Source organism: Chiloscyllium plagiosum, unplaced genomic scaffold (genome assembly GCF_037043375.1).
Source record: "Chiloscyllium plagiosum isolate Xiang-an unplaced genomic scaffold, Cpla_swu_hap1 HiC_scaffold_46, whole genome shotgun sequence".
Taxonomy (NCBI): domain Eukaryota; kingdom Metazoa; phylum Chordata; class Chondrichthyes; order Orectolobiformes; family Hemiscylliidae; genus Chiloscyllium; species Chiloscyllium plagiosum.
In genome coordinates this window covers 17320177-17344726 of record NW_028270184.1, presented here as the reverse complement: position 1 = coordinate 17344726, position 24550 = coordinate 17320177, and the positions used below count along the sequence as shown (strand labels likewise).

General features: G+C 44.0%; 1 protein-coding gene and 1 long non-coding RNA gene across 3 annotated transcripts in view; one reads left to right on the top strand and one right to left on the bottom strand.

Moving 5' to 3' along the window:
• Nucleotides 1-426: 426 nt before the first annotated feature.
• On the bottom strand, nucleotides 427-22766 carry LOC122543964 (uncharacterized). Of its 2 annotated transcripts, none has more exons than XM_087983795.1 (4): nucleotides 22627-22766; nucleotides 18897-18990; nucleotides 18348-18471; nucleotides 427-2701 (listed from the first exon to the last, which is right to left on the bottom strand). In XM_087983795.1, exon 4 carries the CDS (start codon nucleotides 2450-2452, stop codon nucleotides 1799-1801), a length of 654 nt encoding a protein of 217 aa, XP_087839921.1. In that variant the 5' UTR covers nucleotides 2453-2701; nucleotides 18348-18471; nucleotides 18897-18990; nucleotides 22627-22766; the 3' UTR covers nucleotides 427-1798. The 2 variants fall into 2 exon arrangements, with proteins under 2 accessions (XP_087839921.1, XP_087839922.1); XM_087983796.1 differs by lacking the exon at nucleotides 22627-22766 and adding an exon at nucleotides 19968-20305 and having other exon boundaries at nucleotides 2472-2701.
• Nucleotides 22767-23373: 607 nt separating this feature from the next.
• The window catches only part of LOC148136261 (uncharacterized), a 28872-nt gene continuing 27695 nt past the window's right edge, over nucleotides 23374-24550 (top strand). Inside the window, exon 1 of the long non-coding RNA XR_015754646.1 lies at nucleotides 23374-23839. This is a non-coding gene — a long non-coding RNA (uncharacterized LOC148136261). The remainder of the gene's footprint in view (nucleotides 23840-24550) is intronic.

Genomic DNA, 24550 nt, shown 5'->3' with positions numbered 1-24550 from the left:
TGTCTGTCTCTCTTTCTCTCTGGCCATTTGCTGTTTAAAATGATACAGTGTCACCCTCTGCTGGCTTCCCCTGTCACATCACATGCACCACATTTCACTGTTCCACTGCATCTGCTTTCTGGCCCTCCAGGTGGATAGATCAATCCTGTCACTTTTTTTCTTTTCGCAGCTGGTCCAAAGACAGTTCCCTTCCTCTCAGATACCTTCAAGGAGGAGAGTCCTTGAACACGCACACACTGATCCAGTTTAAACAGAACCAGCTCTCAGAGTGAGCAGAACCTCTGACACTCCTGTTTTTTTTTCTTTTTCGCTTTTTTTTATTTTTCCTTTTTTAACCCCCACACTACCGCCTAACTGCGGTAGTGCTTATTTTTTCCCAGCACCCATGGGGTGTGTGTGTGCAGGTGTGAGACACAGTGAGAGACACAAAGTGCACGAATCTTTATTCAATTTCCACCACCAGGAAGATAGGAAAACACCCGGGTGGCCAGTGACAAGCAGTGCCCTTCACAGCAAAGGGCAATGCTGTGTGTCAATCCTGTCACATTCATCAATCAGGTCTCCAGGGCATTGGTTAAGCACTATTATAATCCATCTCACAGTCCACCACTGAGACAGGGAGCAAGATAGTTAAAGGATGATTGAATTCGGTTTTCCAAATTCCGATCCTTCATTTGCAGGGATACCATCAGGTTAGGATTGGCAGACAGGAAACCAACCCAGTCATGTCAAAATCAAACAGCCACTTGTCACAACCTTCATTGTATTGGCATTTAAATGAGAAAGGACACATGCTTGTCACTGGAAAAAGATCTCAGATGAACCTCACTGGAAAAGTATTGAGAAACACTCAATCAACTGAGAACATTCCAGTCCATTGACTTTGGAAAAAATTTGGACTGGATTAGACAGCCTGAAATATAGCATTCCAGCATGGAGAAACAGTCCACTGTGTTGGATTGATTGCATAAGTGACAGCATCAATGGGTGTAAATGATGGTGGCAACGCCACTAACTGGGGATTATTTCCACCCCACCCCAGAGAACTGGGTGATCAAGACTTGATACAGTGCATTTAACACAAAGTGGATTTGTTTCACTGCCATCAAGAATGGTACTTCCTTGAATTTTGGCATTACTTTCAGCAGAAACAGACCCATGGACATGTGTCAATGATCAACTGAGGAATAAAAAAAACACAATCTGTTTTAAACCACTTCAAAGCAGGTGGGACTTAAGAAAGCAGCGAGCAAAACATATGGATGCTTGAACTTCAAAATGGAGATATCAGGGAGAAAACCAGGGAAAAATTGCTGGCCTCTTTTTTAAAAAAAATCTCTTTCGCTCACAACTACAGGCCCGGTCTGATACCATGCTTCAAGTGTACTAGTTTACAGGTACAGAAATAAAATATTGGTTCCATATTGTGATGGCCTCAGTCAGAAGTCACATGACACCAGGTTATTGTCCAATAAGTTTATTTGAAACCACAGTGCTCCTTTGTCAGGTGAAGTGATAAAGCTTGGGATTTCAAATAAACCTGTTAAGACTATAACCTGATGTTGTGCAACTTCTGCCTTTGTCTAGACCAGTCCAAAACCAGCACCTCCACATCATGATGATCCAAAGATTAGGGAGGTGCAATTAAAAGGTTTTGGGAAAGATATGCAGAGATGACGTGAGGAAAAGTTTAATTAAAGAACAGCAACAACAACAGACCCCTGCCCTGCAGTCATTTGTGCACGTTAGTGTCTCAGCAGGTGGGATGACAAAGTAATTCCTTTCCCACCAGAACAGGTCAAAACTTCTCACTAGTATGTATTCGCTGGTGTCTCAGATGGTTTTTTGAATGAATAAATCGTTTCCCACAAACGGAGCAGGGGAATGGCCTCTCCCCAGTGTGAATCTGTTGGTGTATCAGCAAGTCACATGTGCGTTTAAAGCTTTTCTCACAGTGCAAACATTTGAAAGGTCTCTCATCAGTGTGAACCAGTTGGTGTGTCCTGAGGTTGGATAGCTGAGAGAATGCTTTGCCACACTCTGAACAGGGGAATGGCCTCTCTCCAGTGTGAACTCGCTGGTGTGTCAGCAGGTGGGCTGATCGAATGAATCCTTTCCCACACTCTGAGCAGGTGTATGGCCTCTCCCCAGTGTGAATTTGCTTGTGTTTTTGCAGGCTGGATGAGTCCCTGAAGCCTTTCCCACATTCAGGGCAGATGAACAGCCTCTCTCCAGTGTGAGTCCGTTCATGTTTCAGAAAGTCAGATGACCGGGTGAATCCTTTCCCACAAACAGAGCAGGTGTACGGCCTCTCCCCGGTGTGACTGCGTTGATGAGTTTCCAAGAGGTATGGGTGTTTAAATCCCTTCCCACAGTCCCCACACTTCCATGGTTTCTCTGTAGTGCAGGTATCCTCATGTCCCTCCATTTGAGCAACTGACTCCTCACTCATACACAAGACAGGGATACAGTCTCTCTCCACAGTGTGATATTATTCAGGCTGTGGAACTGGTTCAAGACCTGGCCACAGACAGTTCACCAGAACTCAACTGTGGATGTGTCTTTGTCCATTTCCAGTCACACTGATGTTTGTAATTTTTCCCCCCACAAAAAAAAACAGAATATCCAATGGTTTTCACATTCAGATCTTGATGGGATGTTTGTTTGGAATTCTTGCTCGTGAATGTGCCTCCGTGATTCTCTGTAAAACAAATTTAAATCAGGAAAAGATGAGTAATGAGAAAGAGAGAACTGTTTAAGACAGTAAAAGCAGGTTGTGAAATGGAGAAAAATACTCAAATAGTGACCATGAAAAGTTACTGGATTGTCATAAAAACCCCTAGAAGAAAGTGAGGACTGCAGCTGCTGGAGATCAGAGCTGAAAATGTGTTGCTAGAAAAGCGCAGCAGGTCAGGCAGCGTCCAAGGAGCAGGAGAATCCTGAAGAAGGGCTCATGCCCAAAACGTTGATTCTCCTGCTCCTTGGACGCTGCCTGACCTGCTGCGCTTTTCTAGCAACACATTTTCAGCTGTCATAAAAACCCAACCAGTTCATGAATGTCCTTCAGGGACAGGGACCCAGTTGCTCAGGTGTTTAGTAATGAAGCCTCACAGCACCAGGGACCCAGGTTCAATTCCAGTCTCGGGTGACTGTGTGGAGTTTGCACGTATTCTCCTCCAGGTACTCTAGTTTCCTCCCACAATCCAAAGATGTGCAGTTTAGGTGAACTGGCCATGCTAAGTTGCCTATAGTGTAGTGTTCACCCCTAATCAGGGTGTAGATTAGGGGTAAATGTAGAGTAATACAGAGTGGGTTTGGGTGGGATACTAAGGGTTAGTGTGGACTTGTAGGGCTAAAGAGTCTGTTTACATGCTGTAGAGATTCTGTGAAATCTAAGACTCAGCCCTCAATAAGGTGAGAAAGCTGAAATATTTTTTTTTAAAAATCACAACACCAGGTTATAGTCCAACAGGTTTGTTTGGAAGCACTAGCTTTTGGAATGCCGCTGGTGTTTTTTTTTAAAACATTATCCACCCCAATCCAACACTGACCTCCACAATAAGAGTAGAGACAGTGAGAGCAGTGGGATACTTAAGGAAACTGTTTCCTCCATCTACATTACAGGAATAACTGTGACAAATCATTCCTTCAAAAAGAAAGGTCAAAAGCAGAATGTATGGGGAATCATCGCCTATAAACCTTCCTCCTCCCAGGCATACAATGTCCTCTTGTGGAAACATCTTGCTGTTTCTTTATAGCTGCTGCCTGACAATCCTGCAACTCCTCACTGAGCAATACTGTGGGAGAATGGTCACAGCAGTGAATGCTAGCCTCTTTAGCCTTGCTCATGTCCCAGTTATAAAATTTGATGCAAGTTAGATTAGAACTATTCAGAATTTGTTTTGCCAAAGGAAATCTTTGTGTACATACAGTTACTAAAGCAATTCAGATTGATACATTTTTTATGTGCAAAGAGAAACATTGGAGTTTGACTTGCTCAACAGTTCCAACTAACCTGAATGCATTTCTGATTAAGCTGAGTACTGGGACCTATTTACATCTGAGGCATCGGGAGGGTCCAATAAGAGAACTGACCCCTATTGTCCTTTGGCAGAAAGGCCTCAGACAGTAGTTCCTCACTGTGCCTTAGCAGCAACTGCCAGAAACTTTACTGCATCCCTCAGAAGTAGTTTGGGACTTTGGAGTGTGCCAATCTGTAACACTTGGTTAAGGTTAACTCTTTCATCTGGAAGACCAACAAGTTTCAGGCAGACCAAAGAGATTCTTTCATTGAGTTGATGGTCCTTCAGGCACATGTTTGCCTCAGTGTGCATCTCGGGGAACAGACTGTAGAGCACAGAGTCCTGCATCAGAGCTGCTCAGGACAAACCTGGACATAAACCACTGCATCTTCTTCCAGACTTCCTTTGCAAAGGCACATTCCAGCAGGTGGTGTGAGACAGTCTCACCCTGCATGCAGTCATTTTAATGGCATTGTGTTGTGATGCAGAGTCTGTGCATCCATGAAGGATCTCACAGGGAGTGCCCTTCTCACCACCAGCCAAGCAACATCTTGGTGCTGGTTGGAAAATTTTGGGTGAATGTCTCATCACCAGAAATGACTATGTTCAGGGAACGTCCCGACAAGATCAATCCTCTCCTTTTCCCGAAAGGTCTTAAGGACACTACGTGCAAACCACTTCCTGATGGACTAGTCAAAGGGGTTTCCCCTGCACTAATTCCAAGGGACAGGTGATATGGGACAATCCAACTATTTGGAGGCTCGACCTTTCCTTCATACTGCCAGGGACAGGTACAACCTCAGTAAGTGGGAACACTTGGTGTTTGTACACTGATGGTCTATGCACAGTTTGATGCAGAGTACGTGGAGGTGCATGGTAAAACAGGGCAGAGTCAGCATGGCTTTGTCAGGAGGAAGTTACACCTGAAAATATTAGAATTCTTTGTCTAACTTGTTGGTTACCTCTTCAAAAGGAGAGCCACTGGATGTGATAATTTTGAATTTCCAGAAGGCATTTGATGAAGTGCAGAACAGGAGGCCATGGTGTTAGTGGCAATGTACTGGCATGGATGGAGGACAAGCTGACTGGCAGAAGGTAGCAAGTAGGGATAAAGAGGTCTTTTTCAGGATGGTAACTGGTACTCATGAACTTCTGCAGGAGTCAGTGTTGGGACTGTAATTATTCATGTTATACACTAACAATTTTGAAGAAGGAACTGAGGACATGGTTGCTAAGCTTGCAGTTGACAAAAGGTAGGTGGAGGGACAGGTAGTATTGAGGAAGCGGGGAGGCTGGGGATGACTTGGAACAGGCTAATGAGTGGGCAAAGAGACAGATGGAATACGATGTGGGAAAGAGAGATTATGCACCTTGTCAGAAGAGTGGAGGTGTAGACTATTCTCTGAATGGTGAGGCTTCAGAATTAAGCACAAGGGGACTTGGTGTTCATAAGGTTAATAAGGGGCGTCATGGAATCATAGATATGTACAGCATGGAAACAGACCCTTTGGTCCAACTCATCCATGCCAACTACATATCCTAACCTAATGTAGTTCCATTTGCCAACACTTGGCTGATATCCCTCTAAACCTTTCCTAGTCATAAATCCATCCAGATGCCTTTTAAATGCTCTAATTGTACTACCCTCCACCACTTCCTCCGACAGCTCATTCCATGCACGTACTACCCCCTGCATGAAGTAGTTGCCTCTTAGGTCCCTTTTTAATCTTCCTCACTTCCTCCCCCCACCACCCTAAAACCTCTAGTTCTTGACTTCCAAGGGAAAAGATCTTGTCTGTTTATAAAATAATGAGCATGAAAAGGATAAACATCTCTAAGGTCACCCTTCAGCCTCCAATGCTCCAGAGAAAACAGCCCCAGTCTATCTTTATAGCTCAAACCCTCCAATTCTGGCAATATCCTTGTAAATCTTTTCTGACCCTTTCAAGGGTCACAACATCTTTCCACAGGAGGGAGCCCAGAATTGCACACTATATTCCATAAGTGACCCTATCAATGTCTTCATCCCATGGAGATCCTCAGTGACATCGATCCCCATTGTCTGCAGCAGCAATAGGTTCTGCATGCATTTCTGGAGTTTGAACAGTTTTGCCCCATCTCTCTCACCTTCTGAACATATTTGAGGATGAAAAATCTTGATGTTCCTCTTGACTGTTTCCCACCAGTCTGCTTGAGAGTCAAAGAGGGGTTTCCCCCAATCTTTCTGGGGCAACAATTTCACATTCAGCTTCCACATTCTTTTGGCAGCTCACTGGTCATCCTGTATGGGTGCTGATGGCATCATCCAACTTAACGAATTTAACCATTGCCATCAGGAATGTGGAAGACCATCATGTCTGGCAGTTCAGAAGGCAAATGCCATTTTAACATTTATTTCAAAAAGGTCTTAGAATACAAAAGCAGAGACGTACAGCTGAGGCTATATCTGCTCTAGTCAGACCACATTTGGAATATTGTGTGCAGTTTTGGGCCCAATATCTAAGGAAGTTGTGCTGGCTTTGAAGGGGGTTCATAGAGGGTTGACAAGAATGATCGCAGGGATTAAGGTCTTGTCATACTAGGAGCAATTGAGGACTTCAGTCTTGGGTCCAACAGAGTTTAGAAGTAACAGGAGGACATGATCGAAATTTAAAGAACACAGAGGCCTGGATAGAATGGAGGTGGAGAAGATGTTTCAACAGCAGAGAGTGGGCAAGAGAGAGAGAGGCATCATCCTGACACATACATTACAGTCTGAAAGTTGTCACCTGCACTGCAGAGTAGATAGTCATGGGCCTGTTAACAAGTAGTGCTAAACATGCACTAATGACATAGGTAGAAATAGAGATTATGTCCTGCAGTGTGATTACAGAGAGTTTGGTTTTTAACTTATTTCCAAGCTTTCGTAGGTGATAATCTCTGGATTCCTTCCAGTTCCACGTGATAGTGAGGGTAAGAACATGAGTATATGGCAGATGAAGGTATGGCTCAGTAATTGGTGCAGGGATTCAGATTTTTAGATCAGATTTTCTCTGGGACAGAGGTGACCTGTTCAAGAGGGACAAGTTGCACCTGAGCTGGAGGGGGACCAATATCTTGGTGGCCAGGTTTGCTAGTACTGGCAGGGAAGATTTAAACTAGATTGGCGGGGGTGCATCCTTAACAGCAGGGAGGCAAGCGTGAGGCTGAAAGGAGATACAGTAATCAGAAATAATCAGTTGAAGAACAGGTCAGGCTGGAACACAACAGGGTGCAAAATTAAATCTCATCTAATTCAATGCAAGGCAGCTGACAGGCTAGGTCAATGATCTCGAAGTGGTTAGGTATGTGGACCTGGGATATTATAGCCATTACAGAAACATGGCTATGGGCGGGAGAGCACCAGCAGCTTAATGTGCCAGGGTACAGATTTTGGGCAGGACAGGGGTGGTGGAAGGAGGGGAGGGGGAGTTGTATTTTTGATTAAGACAAGTATAACAGCAGTCATCAGATTAAATAACTAGGGATCATCCAATTGAGGCTTTATGGGTGGAGCTAAGGGGACAGTGACTTTAGTGTTGTACCATAAGCCCCCAAATTTCAACAAACATTAGAAGAACAAATATATAGGAAGACTGGGGAGACTTGCAGGAGCAATATAGAGTTGTCAGAGCAGAGGATTTTATTTTCCTATCACAGACTGAAACGGCCATAGCGTTAAGGACTTAGATGGGGTGGAAGTTGTTAAGTGCATTCAGCAAAGTTTCCTCAAGCAGTATATAGAGGGTCCTACTCAGGAAGGGGCAAAACTCTACCTACTCTTGGGAAGTAGGGCAGGACAAGTGATGGAGGTAACAGTGGGGAAACATATTAGGACTCATGCCCATAGTTCTATTAATTTTATAGAAGTTATGGACAGGGACAAAACTGGTCCAAGGTTCAAGTCCTAACTTGGGGCAAAGTAAATTTCAATGGAATTAGACAGGAACTTTCTGGGGTTGATTGGAGTAGTTTGTTTGCAGGCAAATGGGACTCCGGCAAGTGGAAGGCCTTTAAAATGAGATAGCTAGAGTTCAAGGTCTATATGTTTCTGTGAGGGTAAAGAGCAAGGTTGGCAGGAATAGGGATCCCTGGATGACAAGAGATATTGAGGCTTTGACCAGAAAAAAGAAGATATGGCTCAGCTACAGGCAGCTGAGATCAAGGGAATCCCTGGAGGTATATAGGTGATACAGGAGCTTACTGAAGGAGGAAATCAGGACAGCAAAAAGTGGGCACGAGATAGCCTTGGCTTGGATTAGGGTGAATCCAAAGTGGTTCTGTAACTATGTTAAAGGAAAAAGAATAACTACAGAGAAAATAGTACCCCTCAAGGACCAAAGTGGACATGAATGTGTCAAACCACATGGAGGGGCTGAGATTCACCATGAATATTTCTCCTGTGTTTACCATGGAGAAAGACAAAGGCTTGGGGAAGTTAGTGGTGATACCTTGGGGGACAGTCCATAACACAGTAGAGGTGGTGTTGAATATATTAGAACATGTGAAGAGGAAATAAATCTCCTGGTCCTGACCAAATATATCCAAAGAACACTGCAAGGGGCTAGAGAAGAAATTGTGATATTTTTGCATTATCGTTAGCCACAGGTAAGGTTCCCAGAAAACTGGAGGGGAGTGAATATTGTGTTCTTATTCAAATAGTGCTGCAAAGAAAAACCTGGGAACTATAGACCAGTAAGCCTAACATTTATGATGGGTAAATTTACTTGAGAAGATTCTGTGGGATAAGATATACAGGCATTTGGAAAGACAGCGTTTGATTAGGAGGAGACAGCATGGCTTTGTGCGTGAGGAATCATGCCTCACAAATTTGGTAAAGTTCTTTAATGAGGAGACCAGGAAGGTTGACAAGGGCAGGGCAGTAAGGTAGTGTATATGGATTTCAGTAAGGCCTTTGACAAGGTTCCAATGGTAGACTGCTCTGGAAAGTTCAATCACATGGAATCCAGGGGAAGCTGGCAAATTGGATACACAAGTGGCTTGATGATAAGAAGCAAAGGTTAATACTGGAAGGATGCTGGTCAGACTGGATGCCTGTGACTAGTGGAGTGCCTCATGGGTCGGTACTGGGCCCATTGCTGTTTGATATCGATATCAATGATTTGGATGAGAATGTACAAAGCATGATTAGTACATTTGCAGATGACAATAAAGTATGCAGTATTGTGGACAGTGAAGAAGGTTCAGAAATTGCAGTAGGACTTTGATCAGCTGGGGAACTTGGCCAAAAAATGGCAAATGGAGTTTAATATAGATACATGTGAGGTCTTGCGTTTTGAAAATTCAAATCAAGCTAGCAGATTCACGGTGAATGGTACGGCCTTAAACGAGTGTATTGGAACAGAGGGACCTTGGGGTTCAGGTGCACAGTTCTCTGAAAGTGGAGTCACAGGTCGACAGAGCAGTGAAGGCGGCTTTTGGCACACTGGCCATCAGTCAGAGCACTGAGTATAAAAGTTTGGAAGTTATGTTACAGTTGTACGGGACACTGAGGCCACACTTGGAGCACTGTGTTCTGTTTGGTCACCTTGTTATAGGAAGGATATTATCAAACTGGAAAGAATGAATAAAAAAAAATACAAGGATGTTGCAAGGACTCGACTGTCTGAGTTATAGGGAGAGGTTGGACAGATTAGGAGTTTTTCTTCAGAGCATGGAGACTGAGGGGGATCTTATAGAAGTGTATGAGATCATGAGAGGCATGAATAGGGTGAATGCACTCCATCTTCTTTCCCAGGGTTGAGGAATTGAGGACTAGAGGGCAACAATTGAAGATAAGGGAAAGAGGGGCCATTTTATTTACGCAGAGGATGGTAAGCATACGGAATGAGTTGCCAGAAGTGGTTGAGGCAGGTATATCAACAACATTTAAAAGGCATTTGGATAGGTATGTGGATAGAAAAGGCTTAGAAAGACATGGGCCAAGTGCAGGGAAATGGAGTTAACGTGGATGGACATTTTGGTCAGCATGGAACAGTTTGGTCCAAAAGGGCCTATCTCCATAGAGACTAGAATCCAAGTGCACAATCTGAGTGTGAAGAGATGCCCATCAGAATTGAAACGAGGAAGAGTTTCTTCAGCCACAGGGTGGTGATTCCATGGAATTCACTGCTTTAGACGGCTGTGGACACCAAGTCATTGAGTGTGTTCAAGATAGAGATAGTTAGGACTTGATTGGTAAGGGGATCAATAGTTCCAAAAGCAAGTAGAAGACAGGAGAATGGGGTCAAGAAACATCATTTATGATCAAACGGTGGAGCAGACTCAATGGGCCAACTGGCACTGGAAAAGCACAACAGGTCAGGCAACATCCAAGAAGCAGGAAAGTCAATGTGTCAGGTATAAGCCCTTCATCAGGAATGTGAAAAGGCAAGGTGGCTGAGAGATAAATAATGGAGTTGGGGATGAAGGTAGGTGGAAAGGCGGATCATGGGTAGATGTAGATGGTCCTCACTTTCTCCTTGTACTATATACTGCCCAATAGTCAGCAGGAAATTGAGACATTTCTTCGGAGATCTGTTATCTGTAAGAATAAGGTGGTTATGGTAGGGGATTTTAACTTTCCGAACATAGATCGGGACTGCCAAAGTGTTAAAGAATCGGATAGAGAGGAATTTGTTAAGTGTGTATAAGAAACTTTTCTGATTCACTATATAGATATAAATACTAGTGTATTGATCTACCCTTGGGAAATAAGATGACACTTTGGGGCCAGTGACCATAATTCTGTTACTTTTAAAGTAGTGGTGGAAAAGGATAGACTGGATCTAAAGGTTAAAGTTCTAAACTGGAGGAAGGCCAAGTGTGACAGTATGAGATGAGACCTTTCACAAGGGCAGATATTGAGGGCAGATATTCACAGGTGAAGGGACAGCTAGAAAAATGGGAAGCATTCAAAAATGAGAGTCCAGAGACAGTATTTTCCTGTTAGGCTAAAGGGCAAGACTGGATGATGAGGGAAATTGAGGTTTTGATCAATACTAAGAAAGAAGCATATGTCAGGTATAGACAGCAGAGATCAGGTGATTCCCTCAAAGAGTACAAAGGGAGTGGGAGTATTCTTAAGTGGGAAGTCAGGAGGGCAAAAAGGGAACATGACATAGTTTTGGTAAATAGGGTTAAGGAGAATCCAAAAAAGAAATTCTACAAATACATGAAGGACAAAAAAGCTAACTTGAGAGAAAATAGGACACCTTAAAGATCAGCAAGTCAATCTTGGGGGAGATACTAAACAAGTATTTTGCATCAGTGTTTACTGTGGAGGAGGACATGGAAGATAAACATGGAGAAGGAAACATGGAGAAGGAAACAGCAACATCCTGAAAAATGTTCATATTAGAGGTGGCGCTGGACATCTTAAAACACAGAAGTGGATAAATCCCCTGAAATCAGGTGTACCCCCAATCTGTGGGAAGCTCGGGATGGGATTGCTGGGCCCCTGGCTGAGATATTTGTATTATTGATAGTCACAGGAAGATCGTATGAGGAAAGGCTGAGGCAATGTGGGCTGTTTTCATTGGAGAAAAGAAGGTTTAGGGGTGACTTGATAGAGGTGTACAAGATGATTAGGGGTTTAGATAGGGTTGACCATGAGAACCTTTTTCCATTTATGGAGTCAGCTATTACGAGGGGGCATAGCTTTAAATTAAGGGGTGGTAGGTATAGGACAGATGTTAGGGGTAGATTCTTTACTCAGCGAGTCGTGAGTTCATGGAATGCCCTGCCAGTAGCAGTGGTGGACTCTCCCTCTTTATGGGCATTTAAACGGGCATTGGATAGGCATATGGAGGATAGTGGGCTAGTGTAGGTTAGGCGGGCTTGGATCGGCGCAACATCGAGGGCCAAAGAGCCTGTACTGCGCTGTATTTTTCTATGTTCTATGTTCACAGGTGAGGTGCTGGAAGACTGGAGGTTGGCTAACATGGTGCCACTGTTTAAGAATGGTAGAAGGACAAACCAGGGAACTATAGACCGGTGAATCTGATATCAATGGTGGGCAAGTTGGAGGGAATGAGCTGAAAATGTGTTGCTGGAAAAGCGCAGCAGGTCAGGCAGCATCCAAGGAACAGGAGAATCGACGTTTCGGGCATAAGCCCTTCTTCAGGAAGGAAACGTCGATTCTCCTGTTCCTTGGATGCTGCCTGACCTGCTGCGCTTTTCCAGCAACACATTTTCAGCTCTGATCTCCAGCATCTGCAGCCCTCACTTTCTCTCAAAGTTGGAGGGAATCCCAAGGGACAGGATGTACCACATTTGGAAAGGCAAGGATTGGTTAGGGATAGTTAGCAAGGCTTTGTGCATGGGAAATCACATCTCATATTTAATTGAGTCTTTTTTTAAAGGAAGTAACGAAGAGGATTAATGAGGGCAGAGCATTGCATAATCCACGTGGACTTCAGTAAGGCATTTGACAAGGTTCCTCATTGTAGATTTGTTAGCAAGGTTAAATCACATGAAATACAGAGAGAACTAGCCATTTGGACATAGAGCTGACTCGAAGGTAGAAGACAGAGGGTGGTGGTGGAGGGTTGCCTTTCAGAGTGGAGGTCTGTGACTAGTGGTACGCCACAAGGATCAGTGCTGGGTTCACTGCTTCTCATCATTTATACAAGTGACTTGGATGTGAACGTAGATGGTATGGTCAGTAAGTTGCAGATGAAACCAAAAGTGGAGGTGTAGTAGACAGCAAAAAAGGTTACCTCAGATTACAACGGGATTTTGATCAGATGGGCCAATGCACGGTTGACGGGGTTTAATTTAGATAAGTGTGAGGTGTTGCATTTTGGCAAGGCAGATCAGGGCAGGACTTATACACTTAATTGTCACATTCTGGGGAGTGTTGCTGAACAAGAGACCTTGGACTGCAGGTTCTTAGTTCCTTGAAAGTGGAGTCACAGGTAGGTAGGATAGTGAAGATGAAGTTTGGTATGCTTGCACTTATTGGTCAGTGTATTGAGTATAGAAGTTAAAAAGTCATGTTGCAGCTCTGTTCGGCCACTTCTGGAATATTGCATGTAATTCTGGTCTCCCTGCCACAGGAAGGATGCTCAAGACTTGAAAGGGTTCCAGAAAAGATTTACACGGATGTTACTAGGGTTGGAGAGTTTGAGCTATTTGGAGAGGCTGAATAGAATGGGACTATATTCTCTGGAGCGTCAAAGGCTGAGGGGTGACCTTATAGAGGTTCATAAAGTCACGAGTGGCATGGATAGGGTAAATAGACAGGGTCTTTTCCCTGGGGTGGGCAACTCCAAAACTAGAGGGCATAGATTTAAGGTGAGAGGGGAAGAATTTAGAAAAGGACCTAAGAGGCAACTTTTTCATGCAGCTCCATGTATGAAGTGAGTTGCCAGAGAAAATTGAGGCCTGTACAATTACATTTAGAAAAGCATCTGGATAGGTATAAGAGAATTTACAGGGATATGGGCCAAATGCTGGCCAATAGGACTAGATTTATTTAGGACACCTGATCAGCATGGATGAGTTGGACTGAAAGGTCTGTTTCTGTGCTGTACATCTCAATGACTATCTGGTGGTCTTATGGGTGACTCCAATCTGTGTCTAAATTGAGCAAATCAAAGCATAAAAATACCGTACAGGAGAAATTCCTGGAGTGTGTAGATTTATTTGAATCAATACATTGAGGATCCAAATGGCTTAGCTCAGTTGGCTGGACGCTGGTTGGATGCAGAGTGACACCAACAGCACATGCTCAATTTCTGTACCAGCTGAGGTCACCACCAAAGTCCCACATTCTGAACCTTGTCCCTTGCCTGAGGCATGGTGACCCTCAAGTTAAAGCACCACTACTCATCTTTCTAATGAGAGAGCAGTCCTATGATCCTAAGTAATGAGAAAGGAATAATTGGTCATCTGGCTGTGTGAGGCACCTTGTGGGAAAAAAAGTGATGGAATGCTTCATTAAGATGGAGTGTGACAGTTGATTCTGAGACTAGGGGCCAAAATCTAAACAGAGGAAATTACAATGGTATGAAATATAATTAGGCTACAATAAATTGGAATCACAAACTTTTAAAGACCACTCAGAGGAACTGCAAATGCCTAACAAAATGAAATGGGAAATGTGACCCTGCCATGGCTAACAAGGGATATTAGGGATAGTACTGGATCCAAGGATGGGGCATACAAATTGTCTTCAAGTCTGCTGCTCTTTTTAACCAAAATTCAGGTTTCAGCAAGAGGACTAAAGCATTGATTAAGAGGGAAAAAAAAAGTCTGAGAATGAACTTAAAGGGAACAGATTAATTGTGAGGGCTCCTAAAAACGGTACATAAAAAAAGTTAGTGAAAATTAATACACGTTCCTTACAGTCAGAAACAGGGAAAGTTACAATGTGAAATAATGAGATGCAGAACAATTGACCACATATTTTAGTTCTTTCAAAGGATGACAAATAATATTCCTAAAATGCTGGGTAACACAAATGGAGGAACTGAAAGAAATCAGTTTTCACAGGGAAATGGTGTTGGGGGGAAAAAGAAACATGGAATTAAAAGCTAACAAATGCCAGCACCTGGTAATCTGCAATCCAGAGTACTTAAAGTGGCCCGAGATACAGTGGATGCAAAAAAATGTTTACATTGAACACTGAACAGCACTGCACAGTACAATCCCTTCAGCTAATGTTTTACAAATCTTTTATGCTACTCTAAGATCAAACTAACCTACATACCCTTCATTTTACTATCATCCACGTGACAATAGACAATAGGTGCAGCAGTAGGCCATTCTGCCCTTCGAGCCTGCACTACCATTCAATATGATCATGGCTGATCATCCTTAATCAGTATCCTGTTCCTGCCTTATCTCCATAACCCTTGATTCCACTATCCTTGAGAGCTCTATCCAACTCTTTCTTAAATGAATCCTGAGACTGGGCCTCCACTGCCCTCTGGGGCAGAGCATTCCACACAGCCACCACTCTCTGGGTGAAGAAGTTTCTCCTCATCTCTATCCTAAATGGTCTACACTGTATTTTTAAGCTGTATTCACTGGTTCGGCACTCACCCATCAGTGGAAACATGTTTCCTGCCTCCAGAGTGTCCAATCCTTTAATAGTCTCAATCAGATCCCCTCTGTCTTCTAAATTCAATGGTATACAAGCCCAGTCGCTCCAGTCTTTCAGCATAAGGTAGTCCCGCCATTCCAGGAATTGACTTCGTGAATCTACGCTGCACTCCCTCAATGTGCCTATCCAAGAGTTGCTTAAATGTCTCTAATGTATCTGACTGTACTCCCACTGCTGGCACTGCATTCCACGCATCCACTCTGTGTAAAGAACCGACCTCTAACATCTCCCCTAAACCTTCCTCCAATGAACTTAAAGTTATGCCCCCTTGCAATAGCCATTTCTGCCCAGGTAAAATGTCCGACTGTTCATTCTATCTATGCTTCTCATTATCTTGTACACCTCTATCAAGTCACCTCTCATCCTTTTTTGCTCCAATGAGAAAAGGCTTTGCTCCCTCAAATCTTTCATAAGACATACCCTACAATCCAGGCAGCATCCTGGTAAATCTCTTCTGCATCCTCTATAAGGTTCCACATTCTTCCTATAATGAGGCGACCAGAACTGAACAGAATATTCCAAGTGTGATCTAACCAGGGCTCTATAGAGCTGCAACATATAGCTTTTAAACTCAATACCCTTGCTCATAGAAGTCAACACACCATACACCTTAAAAACCCAATCAATTTGGATGGCATCTTTGAGGGATCTATGGACATGGACCCAAACATCCCACTGTTCCTCCACATTGCCAAGAATCCTACCTTTAACCCTATATTCAAATTTGATCTTGCAAACAGAATCACTTCACTCTTTTCCAGGTTGAACTCCATCTACCACTTTTTAGCCCAGTTCTGCGTCCTGTCAATGTCCCATTGCAACCTACAACAGCCACCAAACTCTATCCAACTCTACCAACCAACTCTATCCACCAAACTTTGTTGATGACACAAACTTACTAATCCACCCTTCCACTTCCTCATCCAAATCATTTATATGTAAAAAAAAATCACAAAGAGCAGAAGTCCCAAAACAGATCCCTGTGGAACACCACTGGTCACCAACCTCCAAGCTGAATACTTTCCAACTAGCACCATCCTGTATCTTCTATGGGCCAGCTAATTCTGCATCCAGATAGCCAAATTCCCATCTATCCTATGCCTTCTTACTTTCTGAATGAGCCTACCATGAAAGACTATCGAATGCCTTGCTAAAATCCACATCCACAACTACCTTTATGAATATGTTGACATGCAGGTCCTTGGACTCCTCCATCGCCAGACCATGGCAACACGACGGTTGGAGGAAGAGCCCCTCATTTTCTGCCTGGGAACCCTCCAACCACAAAGGATGAACTCAGATTTCTCCAGTTTCCTCATTTCCCCTCCCCCCCACCTTGTCTCAGTCAAATCCCTCGAACTCAGCACCGCCTTCCTAACCTGCAATCATCTTCCTGACCTCTCCGCCCCCACCCCACTCCGGCCTATCACCCTCACCTTGACCTCCCTCCACCTATCGCATTTCCAAAGCCCCTTCCCCAAGTCTCTCCTCCCTACCTTTTATCTTAGCCTGCTGGACACACTTTCCTCATTCCTGAAGAAGGGCTTATGCCCGAAACATCGATTCTCCTGTTCCTTGGATGCTGCCTGACCTGCTGCGCTTTTCCAGCAACACATTTTCAGCCCTACTCTCACTCTGGCTGTTCTCTTGCTCCTCACATGTATAGAACGACTTAGGGTTTTCCTTAATCCTCCCCACTAAAGCTTTTTCATGCACCCTTCTAGCTGTCCTCAGTTCCTTCCTGGCTACCTTGTAATAGTCCAGACTCACTTATACTTTTAATGGTAAGGTCCTGGGGTGTGTTGCTGAACAAAGACTTTGGAGTGCAGGTTCATAGTTCTTTGAAAGTAGAGTCACAGGTAGATAGGATAATGAAAAATCCTTTATTGGTCAGAGCATTGAGTACAGGATTTGTGACGTCATGTTGTGGCTGTACAGGATATTAGTTAGGCTGCTTTTGGAATATTGCGTGCAATTCTCATCTCCTTTCTACCAGAAAGATATTAAGAAACTTGAAAAGGGTTCAGAAAAGATTTTCAAGATGTTGCCAAGGTTGCAGGATGAGCTATAGGGAGAGGTTGAATAGGCTGGGGCTTTTTTCCCCCTGGAGCAACAGAAGCTGAGGGGGGACCTCAGAGGTTTATAAAATCATGAGGGGTATGGATAGGATAAATAGCCAAGGCCTTTTTTCTCTGGTGGGGGAGTCCAGAACTAGAGGACATAGGTTTAGGGCGAGAGGGGAAAGATAAAAGGGACCAAAGGAGCAACTTTTTCCACACAGAGCATGGTGCATAAATGGAATGAGCTGCAAGAAGAAGAGGTGGACACTGGTACAATTACAGCATTTAAAAGGCATCTGGATAAGTATATGAACAGGAAGAGTTTAGAGGGATATGGGCCAAGTGCTGGCAAATGAGACCAGATAAGGATATCTGTTCAGCATAGACGAGTCTTTTTCCATGCTGTATATCTCTATGGACTCTCGGACTAGATGTTCTACATCCCTGGTCACCAAGGTTCCTGCACCCTACCATCCTTCCTTGGCCTCAGTGGGACAAATCTATCTCGTACTATCAGAAGTGCTCCCTAAAAAACACCACATTTCTGTCATGCATTTCCCTGAGAACATCTGTTCCCAGTTTAGGTGCCCCAGTTCCTTCCTAATAGCATTGTAATTCCCCCTCCCCCAATTAACTACTTTCCCATACTATCTGCTCCTATCACCCTACTTTCAAGAAAACGGATAGAGATCAAAGGGAGTGAGGCAAAAATGGGAACAGGCTACTTAGTAGGATGGAGAAAGTGAGGACTGCAGATGCTGGAGATCAGAGCTGAAAATGTGTTGCTGGAAAAGCGCAGCAGGTCAGGCAGCATCCAAGGAACAGGAGAATCGACATTTCAGGCATAAGCCCTTCTTCAGGAATCCTGAAGAAGGGCTTATGCCCGAAACGTCGATTCTCCTGTTCCTTGGATGCTGCCTGACCTGCTGCGTTTTTCCAGCAACACATTTTCAGCTACTTAGTAGGATGATCAGCCATGATCATTCTGAATAGCAGAACAGAAGAATCGAAAAAGGCCTTACTCCCGTACCTATTTTCTTTGTTACTCTTCTGTTAAATGTTTTATATCCCAAACATTGGAACCACGACAGATCTCAGCATAAATCATCACTGGATGAAAATCCTGTAACTCCTTACCGAACAACAATCTGGAATAGCTTCACCATACGGACTGAAGAGTTCAAGAAGGTTAAGAAGGGACAGTGCTTTTGGAAGCTTCTGTACTGCCTGCCCGGCCTCTGATTTTCTATCCAGTTATCAACTGTTAAATGTTGTGAGAAAAGAAACAGAATATAGGAAATAAGTAAATATCTTTAGAAGTTTATCAAAACTGTTGAAATTCACTGCTGACTTCAAAATTAGATCAGGTTTTACCTAGCTGTGAACAACTCATTATCCAATGATTGCACAAAGGCATATAACCAGAGATGAGCAGCAACAGAAATCTCAAAGCGGCACAAATAACAATAAAATGCCAAACAAACATTCAAGTAAAACTATTATTCAAGGCAGAGAGATGATTGGGGAGGGCAAAGTGAATAAGACAACAATAAATCAAATCAAAGGTAAAATAGAGAAATAGAAGGACATGGATTCAGACCCACAGTAAAAGGAGTACATCATCGCCAGCACGACAGAACCAGAGCACTGCCCTGAAATTGCAGATGAATGCTCAAAAATACTCACCACAAAAAGAGTAGTCTCCTGCTGTAGTCTGCAGCTGGAAAGATGTCAGGAGCCAGGAAAATAAATTCTTGCTACCTTCAAACCTTATAAATCCCTGGGAAAGGAGATGACAAATCAAGTTTTAGCCGAGGTTAGAAATGCAGCAGGTACGGGGTTCCAGGGGATTGGAAGGAAAGTGGAGTTGAGGTCAGAATCAGATCAGCCACGATCTTACAGAATAGCTCAATCAGCCAAAACAGACTGATTTAGGAGCAGTATTAGGCCATTCGACCCATTGAATGTTGGAGCAGAATCAAATCATGGCTAACATGTTTCTCAACCCTAGTCTCCTGACTTCTCCCCCAAACCTTCGATCACTTAATAATCAAGAACCTATCTGTCTTAAATACACTCAATGATTTGGCCTCCAGTCTTCTGAAGACAATTAACCATCCTCTGGCTGAAGAAATTCCTCATTTCAGTTATAAAGTATTGGCCCTTCACTCTGACACTGTGCCCTAGAGTCCTCGTCTCTGCTACTCGGGAAAACATACTTTTTGTATTTGATTTATTTATTGTCACATGCATCTTCTTACAAAATATAGTGTTATCACTTTCCCATGCCGTATTAAAGCAGTAAAATAAATCAGACCATTGAACATAAAGGCAGAATAATGAAGTAAAGAAAGTGTCCAGTTGGGAAGTGCTCTGTCACGGGCCATGGACCTAGTGGCCAGCCTTGAATCCCCTTTGCCTTGCCACTGCAATAGAAAGCAACATTCTTTGGTAACATCTTGCCTCCACAGATGACCTCGTCACTATGAGTCCTCACTGGACCTCACCGGACCTCACCAATACAGATGGCACTCATTGTGCTGTGCTGGCTACCACTTTATAAGTCCACTGTAAGCCCACCTCACCGACGCAGCTGCCATGGATATAGTCGGGTCTCGTACTGCAGCCAGACTGGCTTCTTTGAAGCTGCGCTGACAGACGCCACCGTGAACCTAAACTCACCTCCACAGCAGCAACCACGAGATCAGCTCTAGGAGCACCTCGTCACTACAAAAGCTGCCGGAAAGCCAAACTTACTTCTGATGACACCGCCATGAGTCCACGCTGCTGAGCCTAATTCAGTCTGCACTGCTGGGCCCACTCGATGCTGAGGTGAGGGGGCACAGGGTGAGAGAAGAGGGGGGCAGCGAGAGAAAAAACAATGGACTAGGGCTTTAGAAGGGAGAAGAACACACCCCAAATCTGCAAACACACACACCCCCATCACTCCCTGGTCTGGTATTTCAAACTGGTAGGCAGCCCACTGACAAAAATGGGCACAGACATTTTCAAAAATTTCAGTTACTAGTGAATGTTCAAGCATCTCCATAAAGCAAACTGCACATACACCTCAGTGAACACTGCAATGATTTATATCCAATAACCTTTGCTTACAGCCCAATTCACACAAAAGACAAACAACCACTGAGTGAAAACGTTGCCCCATAGGAGTCTTTTATATCTTTCCCCTCTCACCCTAAACCTATGCCCTCTAGTTATGGACTCCCCAACCCCAGGGAATAGATTTTGTCTATTTACCCTATCCATGCCCCTCATAATTTTGTAAAACTCTATAAGGTCACCCCTCAGCCTCCTACACTCCAGACAAAACAGCCTCAGCCTGTTCAGCCTCTCCTTATAGCTCAATTCCTCCAACCTTGGCAACATCCTTGTAAATCTTTTCTGAACCCTTTCACGTTTGACAATGTCTTTCCGATAGGAAGGAGACCAGAATTGCACACAATATTCCAACAGCAGCCTAACCAATGTCCTGTGAGGTAAAAACAATGACTGCAGATGCTGGAAACCAGATTCTGGATCAGTGGTGCTGGAAGAGCACAGCAGCTGAGGGATGGCCTTATAGAGTTTTACAAAATTATGAGGGGCATGGATAGGGTAAATAGACAAAATCTTTTCCCTGGGGTTGGGGAGTCCATAACTAGAGGGCATAGGTTTAGGGTGAGAGGGAAAAGATATAAAAGACTCCTATGGGGCAACGTTTTCACTCAGTGGTATGTGTATGGAATGAGCTGCCAGAGGAAGTGGTGGAGGCTGGTACAATTGCAACAGTTAAGTGGCATTTGGATGGGTAAATGAATAGGAAGGGTTTGGAGGGATGTGGGCCAGGTGCTGGCAGGTGGGACATGATTGGGTTGGGATATCTGGTCGGCATGGTCATGATGAAGGGCTTTTGCCCGAAACGTTGATTTTGCCTGTCCTCGGATGCTGCCTGAATTGCTGTGCGCTTCCAGCACCACTGATCCAGAACCAATGTCCTGTACAGCCGCAACATGACCTCCCAACACCTGTATTCAATACTCTGACCAATAAAGGAAAGCATACCAAACGCCTTCTTCACTAACTTGCGACTCCACTTTCAAGGAGTTATGAACCTGCACTCCAAGCTCTCTTTGTTCAGCAACACTCCCTAGGTCATTACCATTAAGTGTATAAGTCCTGCTAAGATGTGCTTTTCCAATATTCACCACCTCACATTTATCTGAATTAAACGCGATCTGCCACTTCTCAGCTCATTGGCCCATCTGGTAATCTGAGGTAACCTTCTTCGCTGTCCACTACATCTCCAATTTTGATGTCATCTGCAAACTTACTAACTGTACCTCTTATGCTTGCATACACTTCCCAGATACTGACCTTATGAATCGCCAAACAGTTGCAGTCTGGTTAAGCACACTGTCGTCCCATTCTCTCTCTCTTCCCCCGCACCCCATTGTTAACTACACGTTCTTATCTGATGAGTCATGCTCAGTTGAACCTTTTGTTTTACAAAACTCAATACTTAACTCTTTCCCTGCCTATTTATATCCTATGCACATTCGCATACAAGAACCAGCCTGCAATTAACTTCCAGCCGAGCCTCAAAAAAAACTTGTTTATTCGTTGTTTAAAACAAGCTGCTATTCACAGCCAAGAGGAATCATTCAGCTCTCACAGTCAAACCAAAAGCGATTTAAAAGAAAATAAAGGTTCTAACACTGACTGGGAAGAGGTTTAACCAGTGACAGATTGAGTGAGTATGACACGTCTCATTGGAGTTTAAAACAAGAGCGATGTGATGATCTCATTGAAACATAAGTGCCTTGACAGGTTAAATGCGGAGAAGATATCCCCGTTATATGAGAGCCGAGGACCAAAAATCAGTCTCAGAATAAAAAGGACCCAATTTAAAACTGAGATGATGAGGAATTTCCTGCCAGAGTTGGAACTCCTTGCCACCAAGCTGTGGGGGCAGAGTTCTTGTGTATAGTTAAGGCTGAGATTGATGGATTGTTGATCATTCGGGGAAAATCAATGGTGTCAAGAAAAAATGTTGTAGACTGGACACAAGGAATATCAGCTCGACCATGATTGTTCCGCTATTCTATACAGGGCTCGAGTGGTTGAATGGCCTACTGCTGTTCCTGATACATATGATCTTCCCAGTAGATGGTAGAAACGGCTGTAACCAGTTACACAACTGGAGTAAGTGTGTTCCAGTGAACTGACTGTGGAAAGAGCTTTAAATTAGACTGGTGGGGGGGGTGAGAAAATCACACTTCATAGTTGAAAAACAATATGGATATTTAGTCCTTTGGATTAGAATATATCTGACCATCCAGCCTGGAGAAGCAGAAATCCCTACACTATGGAGATCGTGTGGAAATATCAGGACAATGACAGGGATACAATTACCCACCTGAGCTGGCCACCCAATGGTGCAATCACACTGGGGACGGACTATTCCTGCACCGCTCCACGTGCAGGGAGAATTCAGTCAGACATCCAGCTGCTGAGAGCCCTGTAAGTTTACAGGCGGTTACAGGAGTTGTAATCTGCGGGATGATTGCTTTTTATTCCATCCAGTTTCAACTCCCCTTCACGGTGCCTTTTTCCCGCAATAAGCCTTCCTCCCTCCCACCGGGAAACAAGCAGCAGAGGCCCAGATGGAGACATTGGCTCAAATGGAGGAGGGGGGGGGGGGGCTAAAGAAGGCCCCGCCTACTCACTGTGACATCGCTGCGCTGACTGTCCCTGTGCACTACCCTCACCCACTGAATGAAGATGGAGGCCATTGACCGGGGAAAGCTTTAAGCTCTCTGCGGCTTAAATCGCAGCCCCGGAAACAACATACTTGGAGGTTGAGACCTAACGTCTTGCCAGAATATTGCAACAAACGCTAACTTTCACTTTGACATACCGCCTAGACATGAGATAAACGGACATTTCTTAACAACCATCACACGCGGCGCTAAAACACATTCCATTCAGCTCGCGATCCTAGTGAATGATACGCATTTCTCAGCTCCTTGACCACGAGGTTAATAACTTGACACGACCAATTGTGAGACAGGGGCGGGACAGGTTGATCCAACCAATCAGAACGTTGGAATGGACGTCAATCCGGGGGAGGGAAGCAACTCGTGCTCCAACCAATTAGTGAAGCAGCAGACGGGTTTGAAAGTCGTGAGGTGTAAGGCTGTGTCCTGGTCTCAGGGGAGGATGCCTTTGTATTCGTATTTTTTACAGCACATAAAGTGGGAAACATTTCCAAGTCTTCAATTCCAATCAAATATCGCAGCAAGATCCGACAGAGTCACTCCATTCACTAGTACCTCACTATCATTCGCCTTTCACCGTGCGAGGTAAAGGTTTGTCTGTAAGAAAATACTTCCGAGATCAGTGTCACTGGGAAAACTCCGAGAGATTCGAAATCGTGCTCAGAGCAGTCCCAGAGGATGTGTCTCGGTTGGTGTACTGCACCTGAGGAAAAAGGAGCTGTAGACCTCCTTGGGGGAGCAGTACAGATTTATCCCATTGATGTCTGGATTTATGTTATGAACACAGGCCGCAGAAATCAGTCTTCAACACATTAGAAAGAATGTAAAGGCACAGAAAATAATTTGGCCGATGTAAGTCATTGAATCTTTTCGTTTCCAACCATTAAGTACAGAGGAATGGGGAGCACCACTCATTCTGGAAAAAAAAACGTTTTACAGTTGTTACCCCTGTGTCTCTTGCCATACGTTACCCAATCTTTTAGAATTTACATAAATCACTTAAATAGGGGAATGAAGGCATGGTAGCTAAGAATGGGGGAAAAATGTTATAATGAGGACATAAGTTGCGGACAGAGATGGATAGGTTTAGTAAATAGTAGTATAATGTGGGAAAATGTGAAGTCATGCATTTCGGCAGGAGGAATAAATTAGTGCAGAATACTTTTGAATGGAGTATGACTGCAGAATTCCGAGGTGCAGAAGGATTTAAAGCATGAGTTACAGTTTTGGAATGAAGATAGAGCGTGTAGTGTTGAAAAGTGTGGTGCTGGAAAAGCGCAGCAGGCCAGGCAGCATCCGAGGAGCAGGCGAATCGATGTTTCGGGCAGAAGACTCTCCTGCTCCTCGGATGCTGCCTGGCCTGCTGCGCTTTTCCAGCACTACACTTTTCAACTCTGGTCTCCAGCATCTGCAGTCCTCACTTTCTCCCAGATAGAGCGTATAGTCAAGAATGTTAATAGGCTGCTACCTTTTTTATGACAGGAGTAGAACATAAATGTACGGATGTTCTGCTTTATTTATGCAGGGAATTGGTGAGACTGCATTTCTCATACTGTGCACGAT